This window comes from Paecilomyces variotii, assembly GCF_004022145.1.
Source record: "Paecilomyces variotii strain CBS 101075 chromosome Unknown C8Q69scaffold_22, whole genome shotgun sequence".
Taxonomy (NCBI): domain Eukaryota; kingdom Fungi; phylum Ascomycota; class Eurotiomycetes; order Eurotiales; family Thermoascaceae; genus Paecilomyces; species Paecilomyces variotii.
The window spans coordinates 46,145-71,344 of NW_021167161.1; the positions used below are offsets into that span (position 1 = coordinate 46,145).

A 25,200-nucleotide genomic window follows, 5' to 3' on the forward strand; every position below is an offset into this window, starting at 1 on the left:
AAAGTAGCCGGGCAGGTAACTAATTAGCTAGAGCAAAAAGAAAAGAAAAAAAAAAGATCATGCACGAAGAAAAAGAATTAATTAGTAATATTGATTCTAAATAACTAACCAGCTAATGATTCTAAATACCTAGCTAAGTTTGTCATCATATAAACACTTTCTTGTGTTTTATTATTTCTTTCCCGATAATTAATTACTTTTGTTTACTTTTCCGAGGCGGCAAAACGACTCTTCTTGCGGATGATGTGGCCGTAGCGGAAGAATATGTACCTGGTTTGGAGAATTAGTTTTATCGGGATAATAATAGTAAATAACAATCAAATATCGTATCAGACTTACGGGAATGGAAGCATGGCTAGTGTCAAGAACGCCAGGAGGGACGTGGCCCAGTGATATCCGAGGTTATTGTACACTGCAGACGGTAATTAGTGATACTATTTTCGCCAACAGGGACATGGACTTGAACAGGAAGAAGTGGTGCTCACTCTGGATTCCGAAAAGTGGAAAGATCGCTCCGAAGCTCGACCGCGCAAAGCTGTTTGCTGCCAACGCACTAGCTGCAAATGTAGGGTATGCGTCGACTAAGAATGTAAAGACGCCCGAGTACACGAGAATCGTCCTGTTGTGCATATCGAGGTTAGCAAACTGATCACTAGTTGTCATGTATGAAATGGCAATAGTGGTGATAGGACGTACCCAGCTCCGAAAATAGCGCTGCCAATGATCGCCCCGATCCAGTGGCAGTTGGAATAGATTGTCCAGGCAAAGATGAAAAGACCAATTGTCACCAATGGAGCGCCAACAATCGCTGTTTATCCTTCGTCAGAATGCTTCGATATGCCATGGAGCGGGAGACTCACCTGGAGGCAACCGCCATTCGGGCTGGAAATCGCCTTTCACTCCCTTCCGTTGCTCATGCTTGAGCTCCAGCCGCGCATAGTTCCTCCGCCAGATGGGGTCCGTTAAGATAGCAAAAATCATGCCGACAAAGATCCCCATGAAGGATAGACCGACTTGCCACAGTTTGAATCCCCAAACGTTGGTGAATACCAGGTTAAAGGCGCCGAAGAAGAGGTAGAGGATACCAAGAAGGATGGCCGAAAAGATGCAGAGGTTCAGACACATAGGCTCCAGCGTGAGAAGGAGCATCGGCCTGTACAGAGAGCGAAGGACGGTTTGCAGCACCGAGCGGTGCATATTCTCAATCGGGGCCACCCATCGCTCATCTCCCGTTTCCCTGCGCAGTCTCTGGGCCTTTCGTCGCAGCAGCCTGAAAAGAAAGTCAGTTGGTGCAGAGAGCAGTCCGCTCATGGGGCTGACGTACACAGGATGGTAAGTCTCCGGAACGAAGAACACGATCAATCCCAGAACGGAGCCCGTCCAGATGAGGAGCACATAGAATGTCCAGCGCCTGACGAGTCAGCTCGATGGGCTTAACCACAATGCAAGAAAACATACCACGTAGTAAAAGAATTGATGAACCCGCCAACCCTGGACACCGGTCAGCAATCTTACACACAGATCAGGTTTCAAGGCTATATGTAGCTTACAGAGGACCGATCTCAGGACCAACGAAAGGACTGGCAGTGTACAGCATCATCGGAGCAGCCAACTCGTGACGCGCGAAAAGATCTCCCACTGTTCCACCCGCCACGCTGAGGAACGCACTTCCCGAAAGACCGTTGAAGAAACGGGCAACGATCATAGTCTGGATGTTTTGCGCAACGGCGCAAGGGATCAGCCAGATCAGGAAAAAGGTAAACGATACGATGTAGATGTTTCTCCGTCCATAAAACTTGATCTCGTCAGTATGGCTTGCGTGTGTCGTCACGGAAGCAAGATCACGCGGGAACATACTTCAGATAGGGGACTTAGGAACAATGGTCCGACACCTGTATATCCCAAGGTCAGTAAGCACAGCCAATCCCAACGAGATCACAGATCGACTCACCAAGACCAAAGATGAAAAACGACAGACCCAACGTAGCGACCTCCCGCGAGCAGTGGAACTCTCTCATAATTTGCTCGTATGTCATGGTATACATTGACGAAGTGCATGTCCTGCCACAGTATCAGTCTCCAGGTCGTTTCGAAACGTCGCATCCACGACTATCCTCGATCTGAACCCAACTTACACGCAAACCGAACCCGTCGAACAGATGACAACTATCAACCACCTCCGCAGCTTATTCATATTGCGAGGATTCGCAGGATCATTTTCATCCCAAGTGACCGTAAAATCCGACACCCCCTCCTCTGCCGGAACCGCACCAGCCTCTTCGTCCTTATCTTCCTCATCAGCCCCGATCCCACTACAGCTATATCCATCATTCATCGACCAGCTCCGCTCGAGCGACCTCCGCGACGTGCGCGAGTGCGTCTTCTGCACGGCCAAATCGCCATTGCGCCCGTTGCTGTTGGCGGTGGTAGCTCTGAGCGGCTCGTACGCCTTTTCTGGATCTCCGTTCTGCCCATCTTCCATATCGCTGGCCTTGACTTGACTGGATGGTGCGGGACTTATGTTCTCCGCGCGAGACGGCGCTGGTGTCACGGCCATGGTGTTCTTTATCTTCCTCTTCTTCTGTCGAGCAGCAAAGGCTGACGACGGGGAGTCAGGACGATCTCCCTCTGACCGGGATTCTGTCTGACAAAGAAGCTTCGCGTGCGGGGAGGACAGAAACCAGGATTAAGTATGCGCTGCGGAGAAATCCTGGGAGTCGGTCAGTTTTAGTTCCAAAGTCCCAGATACAGAACCTCTGTATCACGCACCAGTGTTAGTTAGTTAGTAATTGACGTCTGACTAACACACTGCAATGCCCATGCGGGACATCATACAGCAGCAGCAGCAGCAGTAGCCAGCTAAATAACAGGGAAAAGAAGAGAGCAATGGCCAGCGCCAATTAACTAACTAGTTAGTTCGAGATGGATGTTCCTGAGTAATCAACGAGTCGGCTTTCTGGATGCGGACCGTGCGGACCGCTCCCAATTCGTCGATCACTGAGATGGACGGATTTAGTCCCTCTCGCCCGGTCTTTTCTCCGGGTAAGAGAATGATTGTGAATTGGAAAAGAGCTGGGGAATAATAGAATCATAAAGGATGAATTGAGATGGAAAGATAATAAATAAATGATAGAGTCGACAGTCAATAAGAAGAATATTAAATAAATAATGCGGGGGAAGTTAACTAACTCCCTGTCCAGATCGGGCCGGTACGTCACTGCCAAGCCAGATGGACTATCTATACAAATTAGATTAACTGTACGGAGTATACAGTATGCATATATCTTTTGAGCTTGGGGAGAAGAAGCTCTAGAACCCATCAGAGAATCTCATTGACGAATCATCATGAGAAGTAGGATCTTCTTACTTTCCAATGCTATGCCTAGTAACTACAGTCGTTCTATCTGGTCATCGGACAATTACCCCCCAAAAGCCAAGCAATATGCACGTCGGGAGTATCCGACGGTCGATCGATCAGCACTCAATCTTTAGCCTACCTATCTACGCAAAAAGTAGGTAGTTATAGTTTATACAATCTGATCTCGCACATAACATGATCGAGTTCGTTTCGAGATCATGACCACGGAGTGCTTACGGTGGTAGCTAGTATCAGTTAGTTTACAATTGTCCGGAAACAACACTTCTCTGTTTACGTCACACGCATATATTTCACAGTGGTAAAGAAAAAGAAGACTGCCTTCGATTGCTGACTGTGTGCTAGATAATAGCAATATATCATATCGTTCAAATATCCAAGCCATGTCTGGATGCTCATCACCCGACCAGAGGGCCAGCGCTAACAGCACTCCCTCTCCTCGGTGGGTATTATTTATTCACAAAATATCAAAAACATAGAGGACAGATACAAAAAAGAAAAAGTCATCATAAGAATTGCATGGAATCCCGTGTTAGCGTCATCTATCCTGGCGCTGTGGGATCACGCGATTGGCCTAGGCTCTGCGTCTGACACTCCTAAAAGTGTCACATATATCAAGGACCGATCCTGGCGAGTCTTTCAGACCAGCACTTCATATGCAGAACCAGACAGGAGTCGCAGTTGGTCAATGATCCGGTCTTTCACCTGTACCGCGGCATGGCCATCGGCGGGCGTGTCAGCACGGGGGGACCTCGACTTCGCCTCGTGAATTGGGGCGGACCACGCTCAAGGTCGTAGAATCCCGATCGATCTGGCATCGGAGGCTTCTCACTAAGCTGGTTGCCCCTCCTGGGGCCCCTCATGCCCTCGATACAACCATGCACAAAGAGGAAGGTTGTGATGAACCTAGAAGTAACGTCAGTCGCTAATTTGGTTTTACGTGGAATACAGTGTCGAGGGGGATTTCAAATCTGCCAGACAGAAGACCTGTGGAACTTACCAGACCAAGATAGCAAAGATAACACCGGCCAACTCCAGGTCCCCGATCTGATACAGCTCAGGATTGCACTCCTTGCTGAACATGTTCATTCCAGTGTCGCAAACGACCATGCTTCCAGCCATTGACATTGTCGGTTTCTTCCAGAGATTAAACACACCAGCCCAGGCGGAGAACGTGACGGCCGGGATGAGGATCGCCCAGACAAGGAAGTCGAAGATGCCGGTAACGAGTCCGCGGAACGGACTCGCCGTCTTGAAGACATAGACGGAGTTGGTGAGGTTAAAGAAGAATGAAAGGAGAAGCTAAACGTTCTCGTCAGCTTACAGTCAACAACATATGATGAATATGGACCAAAATCCCATCGTGTATTCCCACAAAGTGCAGTGGCCCATAAATAGAAGACACAGGTCCATACCGGTGCAATCGGAAACCCATCCTGCCAATCACCCGGGGTCCCCTTCGAATGGAAGAAATTCTCTTGCCATGGATTGATCGCTGCTGCCAGGAGTATTGTTCCCAGCAGCGCAAAATGTGCCGTGACGAACCGAAGGATTGTCTTCTGGAACAACCGTGGAGAGTTCCCGGCGTTGACTCGATCTCGGTGACTCGCCCAGTAGGTCTTCATACGATAGATCGTGCTACCCATGATTGGTATTCGTTTTTGCTTTTCGCTACGCTTGACTGCAGCTGCTGATTCAAGATCGTTGCGCGGAGACTTTGTTGTTCCGCTTCGGGTCGACTGCGAAGCTGATCCGTTTATCCTTCTCTTTTCTTTTGTTGTAGAAATGTCACGACCAGCGTTTCAAAGATAAAATATGTTGAAAGTATAGTATCGGGTGTGTCGTCGTCAAGGGATAGGAGTAAATAGAATAGAACTGAATGCCTCACCAGGGGGCTAGAAGAATCGAAAACACACAAAAACTGAAGGACTGAACTGTCAAAAAAGAAAAAAAGGAACGACCAGTCGATTCTCTCCCACAGGGAGCAAAAGAAGATAAGATGAGGAAGGACAAAAGGACAGGAAAAGAAGAGAAAAAAGGGATCTTCCTAAAAAGAACCAAGCTGCCTCGGCGGCTCTGCCACTGTTATGTACCCCATACTCTTATTATTCTCCTGCTTAACATCAACCAGCAGTGGGTCAGTGGTCAGTGGTCAAACGGACACAAGGGAGATCAAGCATGTTCAGCCACAGAAGGCACACGCAATCCATCATCTAGCCGTGAACCTGGCGGAAGTCAGTAGCCCTCAACGGGGGTTTAGCAGAACACTCGCTGGCTGCAGTAGCCTGAACAGGACGCTTCAAACACAAGGCTAGGTCCTGGATCCCTTCAATCGTGAAGACAGGACGCCTCCTTGGGGGGCTAAGAAACTAAAGAGCCAGTGGTGAAGAGCGGAGATCGCGCTGGGACGTTGTGACAGGTTTCGAGACCCTGGACGCTTGACGCGGCGTTGGCGCAAGTATCAAACATCAGTTGTCGCAGCGCAAGGACGCCCAGCCGATCTCTTGCTGATGGCGGCCGTTCCTCACACGCCATAGAGATCAACAGATCGACTCGTCGACTGGAGACGATCTGAGCAGTATCTATTACTCGCGAAGGTTATACGGGCAGGCCTAAATGAGCATGTAATTTTCCCAATTCATGCGCCAAGATCGCTGACCACCGAATCGAGAGTTCAGTTCTACATTCTGTCTCTGGAGGATCAAAACCGAGTCTTCACAGTTCAATTATGATGGAATTGACTTCTACAGCTAACTACCTAAATACGTCTGCACAGGGGAACGCGCAGAAACTCCAACACCACGGCGGATCCGTTGGTATGTCCTAAAAACTCAAAACCGACTTGCTACCGACGCCAGGCCCGCGTCAACACCAAGAGCAACCTGTGGCAAGGATCCAAACATCCAGAATAGCCTCAATTCAAGAGAGAGAGAAAAAAAAAGAAAAGAAAAAAAGGACAAGAGTCGAGTCCACCCAAACACACGTTCAGAACCAGCGACAATGCTGGGACCAAGAATGCCAATCCAGAGCTATACATGAACAGGAGCTACGCCAAAGCCAACGCCTTCGTGACAGATACGGAAAGGTCGCCTTATCTAAACTGCGACTTGGGTCTGTTGACTGGCGATCTCTCCACCCGCCTCGGTCTCCGCCCAAGAGCCCCAGAGAGCACGTTTGGAACGGATCCGGAGAGGAGCTCCAATGGTGTCGGATTTCTGCTCCACCTTGACGGCGTCTTTGGTGGCCAAGACGAGCACCTCGAAGAACATCTTGGTCGCATCGGCCTTGCTTGTTTCCTTCTCGGGCAAGAGGTCCTGGAACAGCACGCTAGTCTTCTTCTGCTTCGAGGGGCTTTCGGTGGCCGCTTCGCCGCCAAAGCGGTCTCGCAGCAGGTGAACAGCATGTTTTGTGCCTGCTGAAACAGGGCCACTGTCGGCTGGGTGCACGGTGCTGTCGTCGAAATCATCCAACGGCTGGCCCATACCTTCGTCATCACTGCTGGCGTGGAAATGGTCACCCTCGGCAGGGAATTCGATTTCAGATCGTTGGTTGAGCGTGGTATCCATATCAATGCCTTCATCCGCAGGCACGGGAAGAATCGCCTCATCGTCGCCAAGTTCGAGGGCGGGAGCATTGGCTGCTTCGATATCCACGTCCGAGATCCCGCTGTCGCGCTTTCGCTTAAGCTCACCGGACTTCTTGACGGTCTCGAAAGACAACAATTCTCTCAGTTCCGGAGCCCAGCCACGGCCAATACCATCTCCCAGCACGCTCGACACGAAATCACCATTCTTCTGCATGTGCATCAGAGTAAGCAGGACGGGGTCTCGAGGCAGGAACGACACTGGCTTCAAGATCTTGGGATGACTTTGTTGCTGTTGCTTGATGTCCATAACCTTGAGCACCTTGTCCTCATCGAGCTGCATGATCTTGCGGCGCTTAGCACGCTGCGCGTGAGTGACAGCCTCGCCCTCTTCTTCCTGATCCTCTTGCGGCGCTTCCTCCTCACCGAAACCGGCGGGACGCTCACGCTCAAGGACCTCACTAGGTGGTGCAGGGCTCAAGGATACGCGTTCGGATCTCTGCTCATCAGCGAAAGGACCAGGAGTTGCCTCTTGACCGCGAAGTTCTCCCTCTCCGTCAAGATCCATAGCATCATCCTGGCGGAGAAAATCGTCCAGGTTGTCGTGGGAACCTTCAGCTCCCAGGTCCATTTTGTCCAGCGGAGCATCATCCTCTCCGAGGTCCAAGGGTAGATCGATATCGTTGAACTTTCCGGCGTCGCTGAACAGATCCTCCTCAACCGGACGAGGAGCCGGTGCATCTCGACCAAGTTCCATGCTGAAGTCATTGCCAAACGACGTGTCATCTTCGCCCAAATCGAGGTCGACCAGTGTGTGGTCCTCGAGACGAGCCGGTTCCTGGGAATAGCGCTGGCTGCCGCTGCTGTCCGGCAGCAGCTGACTGGAATAATCCATGGATGAACCAGGACGCTTGGGGTCTTGCTCCAAGTTCAGCGGCTGAGACAAGAGCAGAGATGCATCTAGGTTCATGAAAAGGTCGGATTCAGTCAATACATCCGGTAGAGTAATTCCACCGGGTGGCATCGTCACCGTGCTTGGAAGATCATTATTGTTGGTTAGACGGAAAGCCTGGGTTTGCACGTTAGTTGCTTGCGATTTAAAAAGAAACCGTAGACAGCGTAGACAACCTACCATCTTAATTTTCATCAGAGCTTCATTGCAGTCGTCCAATAGATAACGCGCCTTTCTGCTGTAGATACGGACGACACCCAGAAGCAGCTGACCGCTCAATCGCAGCGCCATGGGTGCCTGTCCTTGGTCTACAATGGCACTGACGCTGCTTTCGATGTTGGATTGCAGAATATGCGACTTGGAAAGTTTGCGCTCGAGGTTTGCGGACAGCCAGACCCGGGCCAGCGGCCCGGTCTTGGACAGCAGCGTCTCTGAATAGAACATCCTGTCCCTCTGGGCCCGCGATTAATGTGTCCAGATCGAAATAAACGCGCTGAGGGACCCGACGCGGAGGGGGTTGGCGATGCGAAAAGACGTCAGGCCAATGCGAAGGCCAATGACGCGCCGACCCAAACAACCGAATACCGCGCTGTTTTCAACAGCGTACCAGCGTTATCGAGTCCGACGGGACCTGGCGACCAGAATCGAGTCGTTATCCTAGAGCAGGCGACCCGAATCCGATAGTAGATTGCGGGAATGAACGGAGTGAAGGTCGTGGAGGAGGGGTGGGCGCGTGTATATTTTTGAGGGGGAAAGAGGAAGAAGACAAACGGGGATGCAAGCGGATGGAGTTGCCAGAGCGCCGCGGGCATGTGTGGCTGGGATCACGTGTCGCCGACGTGACAGGCCCGCGTCGTTACTCGGGAAGCCGTATTTATGATATTGGCCGTATTGCAGTTACAGGAATGGCAGGCAGCAGGGCATGATTCTAGCGGAAGTTACGGAACTGACACGTATTGCCCATACCGTCGCCAGTCCTCGGATCCGGGGATACGTAGTTCCAGGTCTAACCGCAACAGGAAAAGCATCCGCCGGTAAGTTACGGGTCCCGTAAGTTACAGTAAGTAAGTTACTTGGCTTTCCCCAGTCTGAAGTCGCAAGTCTAGAGCCTCAACAATAATAACTAACTACCATACTACCAATTTCCCAATTCTCGCTGCACCGACGCTTGTCTCTCCTGTCTGCGTCTGCGCCTGTTCTCCCCATAGACTGCAAAGTGTCCGTGACCGCAAGCCGTGGAGACTCCAGGGATCCCTATTCAGGACGTTCATTGAACCCGGTGGATGTTCGTGCCAGCTTGCTGCTCCTGAAGCTGGCGTAAGCGTTTCTTTCTGTCGCACCCTTCTTTCCCCCGGGATGCTCCGACTCTACGCCTGATTCTTTTTTTGTTCCAGAGCTCCGGATCGTCCAGAGCATGAGAGATGTCAAGGTCAGCGACTCCCGCACTGCCTCTGCACAATGCGCACATCTCCATCGACCGGCCAGCGGCAACCGCGTCGCCGTCCTCGCGACCTAATGCTCCATCGGTGAGAGCTCCTTGTCCGTTCGAATGAACAGAGAATCGTCACGGCTGACTGATCGCGTGCTCTAGTCATCTACGGCCGCATATTCCCTATTAGATCCTCAGCAGGTTGCGGAGCGACTCAACACCTCCCTGGTTCACGGCCTCACACCCGCAGAGGCTGAAATACGACTCCTACGAGATGGACCCAATGAGTTGCCCCACGAAGAACCGGAGCCGCTATGGCTGCGCTTCCTGAAGCAATTCAAGGAGACCTTGATCCTCCTCCTCCTGGCCTCCGCAGGTTTGTCCTTCTTCATGGGCAACTACGATGATGCCGTCAGTATCACTCTCGCCGTGACGATCGTGGTGACGGTAGGATTCGTGCAGGAATACAGATCGGAGCAATCCCTTGAGGCCTTGAGTCGACTTGTCCCTCATTATGCCCACTTGATTCGCAACGTGCCCACCGGAGGTACCCGTACTCCCCTGACCACGAGCGGCGGGAGTGAATATGAACTTCACGACCTACGGACCAACACCCCTAGCCCAGCGTCAGCCGCCGCGAAGGCATCCACCACCGTTGCGGCAGCACAGTTGGTTCCAGGAGATTTGGTCTTGTTTTCGACGGGAGATCGCATTCCTGCTGATATTCGTATTACCGCTGCCACGGACCTGAGCATTGACGAGTCGAATCTGACCGGAGAGAATGAACCGGTTGCCAAATACGCCGATGCGCTGGGGACTGCTGCCGCGGCTGCACCAGAGACACCAAAGATTATCACCCCCCCTCGTTCTCCGTTTTTCGACGCACCAGCTGCTGGCACAGTGGGGGCAGATGTCCGCTTGAATGAACAACATAATATCGCTTTCATGGGTACGCTAGTGAGATCGGGTTACGGTCAGGGAATTGTCATCGCAACTGGACCCAACACTGAGTTCGGTAGCATATCAGCTTCGTTGCAGGAGATTGAGAGCCCCAGAACGCCATTGCAGCTATCCATGGACCGCTTAGGTCAGGAGCTGAGCTACATGTCGTTTGGTGTCATCGGCCTTATCGTTCTAATTGGCGTGTTGCAAGGAAGGAAGCTCCTCGAGATGTTTACGATAGGTGTCTCGCTGGCAGTGGCTGCGATTCCGGAAGGTCTCCCTATCATTGTGACAGTCACCCTTGCCCTTGGCGTCCTCCGCATGGCCAAGCGAGGAGCGATCATGCGAAGGCTTCCAAGTGTGGAGACCCTGGGATCGGTCAATGTCGTGTGTAGCGACAAGACGGGGACGTTGACAATGAACCATATGACAGTCACCAAGATGTGGCATTTCGATTGTCCTGAACCCTTCGAAGTCCACAAAGACATTACGTCGTTGACCCCTGGACCTGCGGCGCGGACTGTACTCAGAGTGGGAAACATTGCTAACAATGCTCGACTGTCGCGCGTGCATGCAAACTCGCCCGCAAGCGCTTCGTCGGCTGCAGTGCTGTCCTCGACTGCCGATAGCTCGTCAGGCGCAGTGAAGAGCAGGTGGGTAGGCCAACCGACCGACGTTGCCATTCTTGACCTGCTGGACGCCTTTGGAGAGGATGATGTGCGAGAACGGATCAGTGCCCGTGTCTCGGAAACGCCTTTCAGCTCGGAGCGGAAATGGATGGGAGTGATCATTGGAAGTGGCATGTCTGGGGACCCTTCGGGGGGAAACAGCGGCACCGAGGTCGCTTATATCAAGGGTGCTCTGGAGCAAGTGCTCGCCCGATGTGATACCTATCTGATGAAAGACGGCCGCGAGGTGATCTTGGACGAACCAAGACGACAGGTTATCAGACGTGCAGCAGAGCAGATGGCGGCAGAAGGACTGAGGGTTCTCGCCTTTGCCAGCGGACCAGCGCCAAAGGGTAGACGATTCGGCAGCCGAAGTGCAACCCCAAGCCCCAAACCGGGTCAGGTTCAGGAGGATGAAAGGTACACCGGTCTGGTGTTTTCAGGACTCGTGGGCATGAATGATCCGCCGCGAAAGGACGTGTACAAGTCGATCCGGCGACTCATGTCGGGAGGCGTCCGAGTTATCATGATCACAGGTGATGCGGAGACGACTGCGGTGGCCATTGCGAAGAAGCTTGGAATGCCAGTTAACGACGCTCCCGGATCGAGATCGGTCCTCAGGGGAGACGAAATAGATCGCATGACCACAGAGGAGCTTTCACAGGCAATGGCAACAGCCACAGTCTTCGCGCGTACGAGTCCTGACCATAAGATGAAGATCATTCGAGCTCTCCAGTCGCGCGGCGATGTTGTTGCTATGACTGGAGACGGCGTGAACGATGCGCCTGCACTGAAGAAGGCAGACATCGGTATCGCGATGGGCAAGTTGGGAACAGACGTTGCCAAGGAGGCGGCTGACATGATCCTGACCGACGATGATTTCTCGACTATCTTGCGCGCGATTGAGCAAGGAAAGGGCATCTTCTACAACATCCAGAACTTCATCACCTTCCAGCTTAGCACAAGCGTTGCTGCGCTGACCCTTGTTCTTCTGAGCACGACCCTTGGCTTCAAGAACCCGCTGAATGCGATGCAAATCTTGTGGATCAGTAAGATTTCCCGGCTTGCAGTTTTATGGTAGATCATCACTGACATTTTTCGCAAGATATTCTTATGGACGGCCCACCAGCCCAGTCTTTGGGGGTTGAACCCGTCGACCCGGCGGTCATGTCGCGTCCGCCCCGGCCGAAGCATGCCCGAGTTCTCACAAAACCGCTCATCCAGCGTGTGCTCATGTCTGCCTTTATGATTATGCTCGGTACGCTCGCCATCTACGTCTACGAGATGGGCGATGCGGACGACGAGCTCAACCCGGGCAAGCGCTCTCGCGTTGTTACGGCCCACGATACGACCATGACCTTCACATGTTTCGTGCTCTTCGACATGTTCAACGCGCTCACTTGTCGAAGCGAAGGCAAGTCTGTCCTTCGCGGCGAACTGCCGCTCTTCGGCAATAAAATGTTCAACTACGCGGTGCTTGGCTCCCTAGCCGGCCAAGCGTGCGTCATCTACCTGCCGTTCCTGCAGCGCATCTTCCAGACGGAGCCTTTGAGTTTCGGCCATCTATTCAGGCTGTTGGTTGTCTCTAGTTCTGTATTCTGGGTCGACGAGGGTAGAAAATATCTGAATTCGCTGAAGCGACGAAAAGCCGTCGGTGCGGGATATAGCGTGAATGTCTGATTATGAATCCATAGAGAGATGTATTTAGTTTTCCTTTTCTTTCCTTTCGTTTCCTTTCTGGGTTAACCTGGGGCCGAAGCTGCCGGGTAGGCTGGAAAAAAAGCCACGGACATAAGGATGAGCGGTATTTTGCTCTTTCTTCCTTTTTTTTGGTTTATCTGAAACTCGCTGCAATGAATATAAAATCTTTTTTTTTTTTTTGGTTGTTTTCGACATCCCCTTCCAATACCGTGTCCATGTCATAGCTACTATACTATACTATACATACTATACGTACTATACGTACCATACATATCATGCCTTTATGTATATGTATAATTCGTTCTATATGACCCTTTTCTTTCCTATCTGATTTCATCCCATTCCCCTACCCCGCTAAAATGTTACGTTATACATTAATGAATATTTGCTTCTTCTTCTTCTGCCCCCACACCTCTCACATCGAACTTGGAGCATTCTTACCTCCCTCGTCTTGTTATTAAACCCCAAAGAATTGAGCGATGAGGTTATGGACACTGTTAATGTTATAGAATCGAATAGAATAGAATAGGGTAGGAGCTCGCCAGTTTGCATAGTCACCAGACTCGAGACGACTAGTTGGCTTAACTTAACTAGCTATATGATTTATGGTTGATATTAAATAAATTCTAATGCTAATGCTGACCTGGATAGATAAACAAGTGAAATAACTTGTGTTATATTTAAAAAAAACCCCAACTACTAAGTAAGTAGATATTAACTATAGTTACTAGTTATAGGTTAGCATAACTGGTTAGGAACCAGTTTTTATTTATACTGTGGCTTGATTTGATTCTCTTCTGTCTGCACAATCACTTACGAAGATCTATGGCTGGCTCATTTAGATTACATACTTGCCAACTGAGTGAATCTTTCGAAAACTATTCGCCCTAATTAATACATTATACTCAACTCAACATCTACAATCGAGGAAGAGAAGAAAATTCCGGATATGATATGGTATGGTATTTATGGCACGGTATCGACTTTTGATGGACCTCACAATTCCAAGACGCCTATGACACCCAGTCCAATGGCTATGGCTACCCCAAGGTGCGCAACAAAAAAAAGCCGTTGTAAGTATATATATTTACACACAGAGAGATATATATCATATCATCCAGAAGGGGACGAAGGAAAAAAAGAGACGAGCTCCAGGCTAGAACGCAGAGATGGATATATAGAAGAACCAACATGAAGAATTCGCCGGCCGTGATGGTATAAGGTTGAGAAAACGAAGAACTCCGGAGGGAAAAAAAAAAAAGGGAACGCGAAGAGGAAAAAAGAGGGCGTAAGCACGACGCAAGTCTATGCAGATGGCCCTTCGGCCTTCTCCGACACAGGCTTCAACTCGACAGTCCGTCCTGCAGCTTCCAGATCGGCCTGTCGAGGCGCGGGTGCGATGCTCTCCTCATCGCTGCCTCCACGGCTGCTCTTGCTGGCTCCCTCCAGGGGCGTCCGGCCCTCGAGCATCTCGCTGTGTGGGCCAATGCCGTATCGTTCCGCGGCCGGGATCTGGTGGCCGTCCTCCATCTGGCAGTTCTTCTGTGGTGTCCAGGCGAGGTAGTCTCGACGGACTTCGACGTAGTCGTAGGCGAATTCTCCTAGCTGGTCGTCATCCATACCCAGAAGCTCGGCCTCTTCGGACGCTCTCAGGTTCAACCCGGGGATGGCGTTGATCGCATAGGCGATGATGGCGGACATGACGAAGGAGTAAGCGCAGCAGGCGACGATATAGGCGATCTGGATGTACAGCTGACGGTAGTTGTGGATGAGCCAGCCACCGACAGCGGTGCCGGTAGTGGCGTTCGTCGTGCCAACGTTGACACCGTCAAGTCCAACAATGGCGTCGGTTCCAAACAGGGCGTTAAAAACGAGTCCGACAATACCGGCGACACCGTGTTCCGCGAACACATCCATCGAGTCATCGATCCTAATCCAGTATTTCACTGCGAGATTGTTAGTTATCTATAGGACGGGCAAACAACCGAAAACAGCGACACGTACCCTTGGTGGCATAGTTGCACACGATGCCCGTGACGATACCCAGGATGACACTGGCCCACGGGGGGATGAAACCGGACGCGGGCGTGGCAGCCACCAGGCCCGAGATCGTACCCGAACACCAACCGACCATGGACCATTTGCGAGCCAGTCGCCAATCGAGGAGAACCCAGGTGATGGCGCCAAAGGCGGCCGTGATGTTGGAGTTCCAGCAAGCCATGGTCGCACGGACATTGGCACCAAAGGCAGAACCACCGTTGAAACCAAGCCAGCCAAACCACAGGAAGACGGTGCCCAGCAGGATCAACGAGACATTGTGTGGGCGGAAGTTGAGCATCATGCGTTCCTGGCGACGGCCCAGGACCATGGAGTATGCCAGGGCCGACAAGCCCGATCCGATTTCGACGGGACCACCACCGGCATAGTCCATCACACCGTATTTGTAGGCCCAACCGTTGGAGTTCCAGGCCCAGCAGGCCAAGGGGCAGTAGACGATAGTGGCCCAGATGAAGGTGAAAACCATGGCGGGAAGCATGCGACCACGCTCAGCTACGGCACCCATGACGATGGCCGCAGTAACGGCGGCGAATTGCATCTGGGGAAGAGTCAGGTACAGGACATCTTTAAAGAAATCTATATCGCATGTGTCCATACCTCGTAGAAAGCAAAGAGGAGCCCCGGAATGAGGGGTGAAGCAGGACTCGGGTCGGCCAGGGTTTTCATCAGACCAAAGTTGCGGAGGTTGCCAATGTAGCCGTTGGTGGCTGTAGGAGAGAAGGCGAGCGAGTATCCCCAGAAATACCACTGGAAGATGATGACAGACATTGAGCCCATACAGGCCCAGATCATACTGAGCGCGGACTTGCGGCGTGCCAGACCGGAGTAGAGGAAACCAAGACCGGGCACCATGACCAGCACCATGGCCGAGGACACGATGATGTAGGCCTGGTCACCCGATTGAAACCATTTGTTCAGATTCTCCGTTCCTGCAGATCAGTGAGCTTTGTTGTCTTTGCGTGTAATGATATGCAGCCTGGATCCTACGCACGTGAATTTCCGCCTAGATCGGGGTTTGTGGAGAGAGAATAGTCGGCCGGGGCGCCCGTCCAGTTGTATGAAGCATAATCAGGCGCATAGGGCGCGTGTCCGGAGCCGGACATGTTGAAATGCACGAAGACCGGGGGTCGGTCTTCGCAATGGACTCGACTGTCGATTCGACCTGGACGAAAATACGGTGCTTTGCTTCGTTCGTTCTAGAAAACCGCAGCGGGAGGCACGTGAGGCGGCGGCGAGTGGTCGAGCGGACGGGATTGCAGGAGGGGGTATCACAACGGAGAAGAAGAAGAAGAGAGAAAAATAAATGATAATCAAGAACGGCAATGGGAAGATGATGCCCTCACACAACTCGCCTCCGGGCTGACTGGGGGGAGAATGAGACCAGAGACAGCGGAGGCGCAGTCGGGCAGGTATATATTTAATTCTGGACGGCGAGTGGGCCAGCGGAAGGCGAGAGACGGGGTGATTCCGGAGACGCTATGGATTTGTGTTTGCAATCTGCAAGAGTCAACGGTCAGCGATAGATAGACAAGACACGAGACGACACTAGACAAGCGACTAGACGCCCGAGAAAAAGAATGGAAAAAAAGAGAGTTTGGCCCGGATCGAGTGGGGAACCATCTGGAACAGACATCACATACCGCGGAGGAATTGGCTCAATGGCTGGGATGTTGGAGATGTTGGAGATATTGGATGTTATGGATGTTGAAGATGTTGCTCTTGCGATATCAGCCAGCCTGCGATCAAGCGTGTGCGCACTGTACCAGTAGATAGGTAAGTTGTCGCGAGTGCGTGAGGCTGTAGAGAGAGAGAAAAAAAACAGTCCCAGGCCGAAAGCGTCAGGCCCAAACCGGGATGGTCTGGGAGAAGAAAAGGCCGAGAACCGCTAGTTAGCGTGGGAGGGAAAGATATTGACAATTCCAATGAGTTAAGATGGTGAGGATATCGATCAGCGCGCTAAGTAGGGATCATCATCACAGCAGAAGAAGAGGAAGAAGAAAAGAGAAGAGAAGAAAAAGAAGAGAATTGAAAGCATGGATAGAGAATCATCATCATCATCATTATCATCATCATCACCTTTCTTCTCCTCCTCCTCTCATCCTGCCCAGCGAGACCACCAAGTGGCAAAAACCAGAAATCCAGGCAATTCTCGGCCGCAAGAAAGGAAATTCACCAGAGCTTAACGCGTCGATCCAATAATCCACTCTGCTCCGAGACCCGCCGGGAGTATCGTATGGTAATAATACCATACGGGCAGACCACGACGGACAAGAAAAGAAAAGGAAAGGGAAGGGAATCGAATTATAGAATAGAATGAAAAGAAACGAAATAAAATAAAATAAAATGAATTGATTAGTATCTGCAGAGTTTATACAAAGAGCAAGAAATAATAAAAATTCATCATCATCAGCATCAGCATCAGCATCAGCAGCAGCATGTCAGTACATCATCGCCATTCTGCCAGCCATGCCATGCCGAACACCCCATCCGGGATCCACGCAGGCACCGGCAGTTCTCTCTGTATCAAGAGGAAAGCAGTCTGGAGAAGAGATCGTCCCTTAGAGAGACACGGAGAGAGAGAGACACAGAGAGAGACGTGCGCAGGATATATCATCTTGTTCTCTTCGAGGGTGGGGGTGGCAGTTTGATCTCTCGATCGATCTCTATCTCTTTATCTGTCTCAATCTCTTTTTTTCTCTCTCTCTATATATATACATATATATACATTTTTTTCTTCCTTTCTTTATCTCTCCATCCATATCTTCTTGCTTTCTTTATCTCCTATCTCTAAGGGTTCTTTCGCCTCTCTCAGCCTCTGCAGTGTCGAACAACTGGCTGAATGCGTTTCCATTGGCTGCAGATAACGCCTCTGCCGCCATCACGCCGAGTGGGGCCTCAGAGGGCTTAGCGCTGCCTGTTTTTACCACGTCGGGCTTAGCGCCGATTGCCAACCGTCGGTCGCAGCCGGCCTGTGATTGGCACAAGATAAGGCGGAAGCCGGCGGTCTGATTGGCCGGGAGACACTCGGGCATCCCGACTGCTCGGGCGTTTCAGGAACGACATCGGACACCGTATCGCCCCCGATTCCTCTCGCATAATATCTCCTAGTCATCGCAATACCAATCCGGGCGTCGTGAGTGGATGACGACCTGACTTAGCATCTAGTTACACCGTTGGATTTGTTTCTTTAGATAGCAGCTTAATTTACTTATACCCGTTTAGTTACTGCTTAGCAGTCTACTTACTCTACATATTCACTCAGAGTAACTAACAATATCACAATAACTACCAAGTTCCAACGCACAGCACTCTGCAGTATGTACCAGTATTCTAGACTACTAGTCGATCGCTCGACCACCAGCGGAGCGGAACCGCGTGGCCTCGACGCACGCCTCAGCCGCAAACGGCCATCTTAATTTTCTCCCTGCCCAACGCAGCATCCGCTGCGGGGATTCCACTCTAGTATGATTAGAGTAACTAGCTCCTGTAGGACTATAGGTAGTTAACTACCGAACCTCTCCCGAACACGGCAGATCACCCATGATTACTTTTATACTTTATTGGCTAGGAATTATTCTTTTAATCTCGCACGCGACAGGTTACTAGACTAGACTAGTTAGGTAGCAGTAGCACTGTAGGTAGTCGCGTTCAACGGATATGCAGGAACGGAACAGTGGAGAATCTGTGAATTATACATAGTACTTTAATCTGTTACGCGCTCTTATCTCTGGAGTCTGAACTATGGTACAGTAGTACGTAGTAGACTCTAGAGTGTAGCTTTCTCCGTACTTCGTTGATAATAATAATTACCACGTTTTTTTTTTCCTTCTTTACGGGCTCGTGCCTTTCCCTACCCGATATAGTCTAAATAACCGAGAAGGAAATACCTAGCTAACCCAAAATCCAAAACTATACTAAGCCCTGATTTTCACTCGTTAAGATTAAGAACAAATAACTCCCTTACAGACCTGCCCCAGACGCCGTGACCACGGGATCCGGCGTTATTCACTCTAGTCTAGTTATATCTACAGAGTAGATAGATAGTCCGTGTTATCGTCATCGCCCTCGTCATAACTACCTATACTATGTATATGGCTGGCCACTACTAACTAGCTAGCTACTTGTGTAGTTTATCAACTAATTAACTAGCTTCAGGGGTGAATCGTGATAAGCTTTATGTAGTCCTACTACTAATTATATGGTATATCTTTTGTTTTGGTTTTATCTGATTCGATTATTCGATTGTTTTTCGTCATGTTTGAATCATAGAAGTTAACTATCTCGCTGTTTCTCGCTAGAGAATAAGTAGTTAACTATACGCATAGTGTATGTGTGCTATAAGTATAGGGGAACCTTAAACAGATATATCTCGCATTTATTTTAGTTACGGGATATAGCAGTGCATAATAATGCGTATAGATACTTATTTTATTGCCCGCTTAATCCGTTCTGTTAAGCTACTAGTTATAGAGTAGCTCTAGCTTCTCCGGACGTAAGAAATATTTACCCTATAGAAACAGCTATATTAGGCTCCTAACTATAAAAGAGCACTACTTAGAAAACAGAGTATAGCTTTCCCCAAGAAAAAACGAATAAAAACCTCCCCGAATAACCCACGTCATTATTATTACTCCCAAGAACTAGTTGACCAAGAACAAATCATCACGCACGTAGTCTATCTAATAGCTAGTCTCATAATCTTCTAATAGGTCAAATCCCCTAGAACAACGGCTCGATGGTCTAGGGGGATGATTCGTCCTTCGGGCAGCGATATTCTGGGAATGGACGAGGTCCCGGGTTCGAATCCCGGTCGAGCCCCGGTTAAAGAGATTTAACCACCTCTTTTTTTTTTTCTTCTTTCTTTTTTTGGTTATTGTCAGTGTAATTGTAATATAATATTATAATATGAATGGTAAAGATATTTCGTGCATTTTTTTTTGTTGATATTGAGGGCCTGAGTTTATTTTTTATATAACTACCTGTGGTTTGGCGAGGTGATTGAAATTGGGACCTATGAAATACAGTAGTCGACGGTTGTAATCACCGTGTCGCTCGCATACTCCCACTCCTGATTCAGATATACTCTATTATTTGGCAGTATCTAAATGCAATGGCAGTCCTGTCGTACATCACATCGGGTATCGTCATCGAATTCTAGGATTAGGTTTCTTCTTCTTCTTCTTCTTCTTCTTCTTCTTCTTCTTCTTCTTCTTCTTCTTCTTCTTCTTCTTCTTCTTCTTCTTCTTCTTCTTCTTCTTCTTCTTCTTCTTCTTCTTCTTCTTCTTTTCAACTTCGCCGCTAGTAGCTCTACCTGACTATTGCTCGCGCTCTGCTTCGCTCCTCCGCGCTGAGCTTGTCTACCATCTCTGCCGTCTCGCCGCCTTGAACAACATCCTGCCACTCGTCGTCGTCCATGCCCATGATCAGCACCATCTGCAAGCACCGTGCAAAGACCTCCCGATGCCGGTAGCGTGCTGGCGCTCCGTGGCCGCTGGTCACATCCACCGCAGCGTTGACGATGCCGGACACATCGCGCTCGAGTCTCGTTGCGCCCAGGGCGTTGACCCGGCCGTGGTATGACCATAATCGCTTCTCGAGCAGCCGCGCAAGGTATGCCACCGTCACGCCCAGGAGACGGTCAAACGCAGACGGCGTTAAGATTCGCGCGATGGGCAGCATAAGCCCCGACCAGCCTGTCGCAAAACGGGGTCGGACCAGCTCCGCACGGAGAGTCTCCTCATCCATGTCCTCATCGTCGTAGCTGTGGTACACTGTGCTGGTCGGATCGCGGTCTCCGCGCGGCTGATACTCGATGTCGCGAAAGGCGTCAGCCAGGATGGGCCGTAGACGATGCTTGACGACATTGTTGAAAACAACCTGGATACCGTCGGATAGCAGATCACTGGCCTTCGAGTCGAACGAGTTGGAGAGAGATCGCAGCGACTGAGCGACCGCCAATGCATCGTCATCAAGTGGAAACAACACATGCAGTCCGCTTTCACCATCACCCGTCGAGCGCTCTGCAGTCTGTGGCTGGACAGGCTCTTTCGGCTCCACGTGGTCTTGGACAATGCGACGGATGTAGTCGACAGCCACGTCCAAGTTGTTGATGAGTACCAAGAATGCAATGACAATCTGCTCCGGCGGCTGCCCGCCGTGAACAGGTGCTTTGGGGTAGCATTCGTCGCGCATCCTCCGCTGTATCATACCGATGAAGTCAGTACCCAGCACTCGAGACAGTGTAGGCACGGTATTCAGCACGACGCTCCTCTGAGCGGTAGCGAGAGACTGCCGGAGGACCTTGTTTACAATGTACATGATATCGTCGACTGCAGAAGTGATGTGCGGGGGGTCTGCATGTAGTGGCTTGTGCGGGTTGAGCGTCAGCCCGGACGGCTGCTCATCCAGCTGGAAGGCCTTCTCGACGGAGCGGCGAGAGAAGAACGTGGTCATGGCATTGAAAGGGGTGATGACCCGCTCCGAAATCTTCCTGGCGAGAGTCGACTCTGCCACAAACTCAGGCAGTGTAAAAGCGTCCTCGTTGTCTTCCGGATCCTGCACGTTGTCAGCGCGTCTGAGTAAGTAGAATATCTCGAAAACCGTACCCTGCATTTATCCGCAAGGAACCTGGAGTACAGTGACCATCGCTCAAGCATAACCGCCATCTCATTCAAGACCGCGTCCACCTCCTTCATGTCAACGCCTTCCTCCTCCGTCTGGTCTCCCTGACTCCCATCCTTACTGACCGGAGAGCCCGTTCGAGGCGTCCCCGCCGCGCGCTGCGCAGGAAGAAAGCTCTGCACTAGAAAGGTAAAAGCATAGGACTTTACATCAGTCAGCTTGCGGTCGATATTCCTTTCGTCTCTCCAGGTGTCCAGTATGATTCCACCCTGGACATCCGCCTCTACTTGCAAACGCTCTATCACCCGCGCCATCTTGCCAGCTCCGTAATGACGCTCCACCAGCGGGCCATGCCCCTCAATGATCTGAGCGATGTGCTCAAAAAGCTTCGTCAGAGCACCAGCGTAGAAGAAGCCATCCTGAGAATTTGCCGCCCCAGCATTGAGGTTTGTCCGCGCCCGTGATGCGACGCCCTGACATACGTATCGTCCATACACCTCCAGTCCAACCTCCGACCTGCCAATCAGCGGGAATAGCTTGAAGAACCGAGTGATCTTGGCACCATTATTGTCCTTGACGGCCTTGTCGAACTCGCGCAGGAACAGACCGCAGAGAGACTCAGCAGCATTGTGCAACGTGACGCTGGGAGGATCAGGCACCTCCGCTGTCGGTACAATCTCCTCCGCAAAGGCCCCATTGACCACCTCCGGCGGAATCTTGGACGCTCGGCTCAGATAGCTGGCCGCTGTCTCCCAGTCCTGCGGACCTTCCATGGAGCCAGCCACACCCAAGACACATGCCTTGAGCTCTGCCACCTGCTCCACCACCTGCAGCGTTGCCTTGACTCTTGCCTGTTCGAGATCCAGCTTCCTGACAGCGTTGGAGATCCGGTCCGCGGTGGCCGCAGCGTCCGAGAGCATGCCGTGGCTAACGGACCTGGTCGTGCTGGCCTGGGTACCCAAGTGAGCTCGTAACAAATCCAGCCGGCCCAATTCTCTAGAGAAATCATTCTGGGACGCAACCAGCGCATCCAGCCGGGCGGTCACTGAGGCATCTTGATCATGAAGGTGTGAGAGCGTCGCCTTGATCTGTGCGACTGATACGGCGTTGAAGATGTCGACAGGAGGACTCGTGTCGCGGGCATTGTCGACGGCGATCTTCGAAGAAGTCACGATATGTCCGTTGACGGCGCTGTGCCCGCTCGTCTTCGACATTATTCTCAGTGTGAGGTCCCCTTGAGGAGACAGCGTCGCGGTGAGATTGACCGTCCGCAGCTATCCACCAAGTGTCCATTGCAGCGGCGAGCGCCATTGGTGGTGACGCCGGGCGGTGAGGCGGTGGGACGTGCCAACACGATTCGAGTATTTATTTACTTACGGACTTATTGTAGATATAAGAAGCACTGATGGACTAAGTTAGGTGATTATTCAGGTGTAACATTATTAGTTATGGAGGCTGTCTACATCAGGATGAATCCCTGACATATATCATTTCCAACATCATCATTATCTGCACGGCATTTCAGGAATGGAATATAAGGTCTGTGTCACACGCCGAGCAACGACGATGCAAGTATGCATTCTCAGACGAACTGAGAAGGATAACACTCCATGAGAACTCATTCAGTGCAAGTAAAGCTTCGGTACAGCATTCCACTTCTCCCCTACGCCATATACACACTGATCACCTCTTGAAGGCTGTCTTGAACTCCCCGCAGCGCAGCGGGGATTATATAAGCCTCCGCCGACAAAAACCCGCAACCCCACTGGCTCTCGTGCGACTGACGTATTATTTATCGATAGTGCGAACAAAGAAACGGTTTCACTGCAGCTTGGTTGCTGGCGTATTTCCCCCGCTTATCGAGGCAACTTGCGAACAAGTGAACGCTAGGGTTTGCAAAAGATAACTTATATACGCAGCTTAACCAACCTTAGACTCGTTTCTACTTCTTCCGCTACCACCATAGGTCGCCGTCGCCGAGAGAGACACCAGCGGCCAAAACCTGGCCGGCCGCGCTCCAAAATGGGCAACGAATCTTCAACCCCAGTGGACGAGAAGACCCCTCCCAAGGTCCTCGAGGCGCGGAATATCGAGTCCGTCGCTAAGTATATCGAGGAGAACAATGTCCGCCGCATTGTGGTGATGGTATGATCGCCTATGGTTAGCTACCAAGTGAATTGTAGCACAATGCTGATAGAAAATTTCCAGTGCGGCGCTGGTATTAGTACTTCTGCGGGAATCCCTGATTTCCGCTCACCTGATACTGGAATATACTCCAATCTGGCGCATTTGGACCTGCCCGACCCGGAAGCTGTGTTCGACATTTCTTTCTTCCGGCAGAATCCTCGTCCCTTTTACGCACTAGCTCACGAGCTCTATCCCGGACGGTATCGACCAACCGTTGCACACTCGTTCATCAAATTGCTCTACAACAAGGGTCGCCTGCTGAAGCACTTCACGCAGAACATCGACTGTCTCGAGCGTGAGGCTGGTGTGCCCGGGGAGATGATCGTCGAGGCTCACGGCAGCTTCGCGAATCAGCACTGTATCGACTGCAAGAGCGAATACCCGGATGACATGATGAAACAGGCCATCGACAAGGCGGAGGTGCCACGCTGCCTGAACCCCAAGTGCAATGGCCTTGTCAAGCCGGATATCGTCTTCTTCGGCGAGGCGCTGCCGGAGGAATTCTTCCTGAACCGGACCCTCCCGGCAGCGGCTGACCTGTGCATCGTCATGGGAACAAGCTTGACGGTTCAGCCGTTTGCTAGTTTGCCAGGATACTGCAAGGAGGGAGTACCCCGCGTGCTCATCAATATGGAGCGTGTTGGCGGTCTGGGGTCTCGTCCCGATGATGTGTTGCTCCTGGGCGACTGTGATGCCGGTGTCCGGAAGTTCGCCAAAGCTCTGGGCTGGCAGGACGAACTGGAGGCCCTGTGGGAAGAGACCAACCCGGACAAGAAGGCTCGAGATGAGGAATCTGCACCTCTGAAGGATCGCGATGAGCGACTGAAGGATGAGGTTGAACGGCTCACGGAAGAAGTTGACCGGACATTGAGCGTCTCAACGGCCTATGAAGATCGCGTCCGGCAGCAGATCAAAGACCAGGAGAAATCTGCGGCCAAAGAAGACGCGACTAAGCCTGCAGCACTGGGGCAGGGAGCTTCTGCTTCAGACGCAGGCAAGGGCCAAGTTAGTGCTGAGTCGGAGGGCCGCGACGGACTCAGCCATGTGTTCCCGCATCTCGCGGGTAAGAAGCCATCTTTGTAGATGATCATGACCGGCGTACAGGCGTAAGAGAGGGGGAATCGGATCGAGGCTATCACTAGCACATGTGTGGGTGTATATAATGTTTCACGATAGGGAGACTCTCTACCCCCAGTATTGAGAGTATTGAGAGTTACTAAGTAGTAATGACAAGCCACACGGAACAAGTTAGTTTCATCTCGTAATTCATGATTCACCATGGAGCGGATTTTCGTAACAAGTAGCATGAAGCAATTACCAGGCGATTAACTAACCACCCCATGGTAACTAGCCAGCTGGTTCAAATAGAGAGCAGAATACCAAAGCAGCACGTCCAGTCCGGTCGCGGATGGCTGTTGACCGTCGTATGATTGCGCCGCCACCAACGCCTCGCAAAGGATCGCAGTCAGACAAGACTATCGAGTGCTGCGGGCGATGCGGTCCAGGCCAAGTGTAAACCCCGTTAGTCTCTTTTTCCTCGGTATGGTCGTTCAAGTGGGGGAAATAACGTCACGAGCTGCGATCCTGTTCGGGTGCTATCGCAGAACGTTCTCGAGTCTCTGGCGGTGATATTGTCACTCCCCTTCTGTCCTGCATCCCTTCAGACATCATCTTCTGGAAAAA

General features: G+C 51.2%; 7 protein-coding genes and 1 non-coding gene across 8 annotated transcripts; 3 read left to right on the forward strand and 5 right to left on the reverse strand.

Annotated features, from left to right (window-relative positions):
* Positions 1-58: 58 nt before the first annotated feature.
* Positions 59-2,705, reverse strand: C8Q69DRAFT_189833 (MFS transporter). The gene is made up of 11 exons (XM_028625964.1): positions 2,136-2,705; positions 1,952-2,061; positions 1,858-1,892; positions 1,551-1,795; positions 1,459-1,491; positions 1,325-1,411; positions 861-1,270; positions 697-808; positions 486-619; positions 340-412; positions 59-270 (listed from the first exon to the last, which is right to left on the reverse strand). Exons 1-11 carry the CDS (start codon positions 2,555-2,557, stop codon positions 204-206), a joined length of 1,728 nt encoding a protein of 575 aa, XP_028480958.1. The 5' UTR covers positions 2,558-2,705; the 3' UTR covers positions 59-203.
* A 1,214-nt stretch (positions 2,706-3,919) lies between these two features.
* C8Q69DRAFT_189882 (hypothetical protein) lies at positions 3,920-5,198 on the reverse strand. The gene is made up of 3 exons (XM_028625965.1): positions 4,792-5,198; positions 4,377-4,678; positions 3,920-4,282 (listed from the first exon to the last, which is right to left on the reverse strand). The coding sequence occupies exons 1-3, from the start codon at positions 5,020-5,022 to the stop codon at positions 4,078-4,080; spliced, it is 738 nt and encodes a 245-aa protein (XP_028480959.1). The 5' UTR covers positions 5,023-5,198; the 3' UTR covers positions 3,920-4,077.
* An 886-nt stretch (positions 5,199-6,084) lies between these two features.
* Positions 6,085-8,716, reverse strand: C8Q69DRAFT_424758 (double-strand-break repair protein rad21). The gene is made up of 2 exons (XM_028628419.1): positions 8,092-8,716; positions 6,085-8,028 (listed from the first exon to the last, which is right to left on the reverse strand). The coding sequence occupies exons 1-2, from the start codon at positions 8,353-8,355 to the stop codon at positions 6,472-6,474; spliced, it is 1,821 nt and encodes a 606-aa protein (XP_028480960.1). The 5' UTR covers positions 8,356-8,716; the 3' UTR covers positions 6,085-6,471.
* Positions 8,717-9,011: 295 nt separating this feature from the next.
* C8Q69DRAFT_483104 (putative calcium/mangenease P-type ATPase) lies at positions 9,012-12,904 on the forward strand. The gene is made up of 3 exons (XM_028631701.1): positions 9,012-9,437; positions 9,503-11,999; positions 12,056-12,904. Exons 1-3 carry the CDS (start codon positions 9,333-9,335, stop codon positions 12,628-12,630), a joined length of 3,177 nt encoding a protein of 1,058 aa, XP_028480961.1. The 5' UTR covers positions 9,012-9,332; the 3' UTR covers positions 12,631-12,904.
* A 997-nt stretch (positions 12,905-13,901) lies between these two features.
* On the reverse strand, positions 13,902-15,947 carry C8Q69DRAFT_189933 (ammonium transporter MeaA). The gene is made up of 4 exons (XM_028625966.1): positions 15,701-15,947; positions 15,307-15,638; positions 14,656-15,247; positions 13,902-14,597 (listed from the first exon to the last, which is right to left on the reverse strand). Exons 1-4 carry the CDS (start codon positions 15,810-15,812, stop codon positions 13,957-13,959), a joined length of 1,677 nt encoding a protein of 558 aa, XP_028480962.1. The 5' UTR covers positions 15,813-15,947; the 3' UTR covers positions 13,902-13,956.
* Positions 15,948-19,438: 3,491 nt separating this feature from the next.
* C8Q69DRAFT_t144 lies at positions 19,439-19,527 on the forward strand. The gene has a single exon. It is a non-coding gene; the product is annotated as a tRNA-Pro (tRNA).
* Positions 19,528-20,016: 489 nt separating this feature from the next.
* On the reverse strand, positions 20,017-22,544 carry C8Q69DRAFT_409922 (COG4 transport protein-domain-containing protein; the record flags this gene model as incomplete). Its single annotated transcript, XM_028628269.1, has 2 exons — positions 20,017-21,264; positions 21,315-22,544. 2 exons carry the CDS (start codon positions 22,542-22,544, stop codon positions 20,017-20,019), a joined length of 2,478 nt encoding a protein of 825 aa, XP_028480963.1.
* An 808-nt stretch (positions 22,545-23,352) lies between these two features.
* C8Q69DRAFT_448619 (NAD-dependent deacetylase sirtuin-2) lies at positions 23,353-24,600 on the forward strand (the record flags this gene model as incomplete). Its single annotated transcript, XM_028629298.1, has 2 exons — positions 23,353-23,475; positions 23,539-24,600. 2 exons carry the CDS (start codon positions 23,353-23,355, stop codon positions 24,598-24,600), a joined length of 1,185 nt encoding a protein of 394 aa, XP_028480964.1.
* Positions 24,601-25,200: the final 600 nt, after the last annotated feature.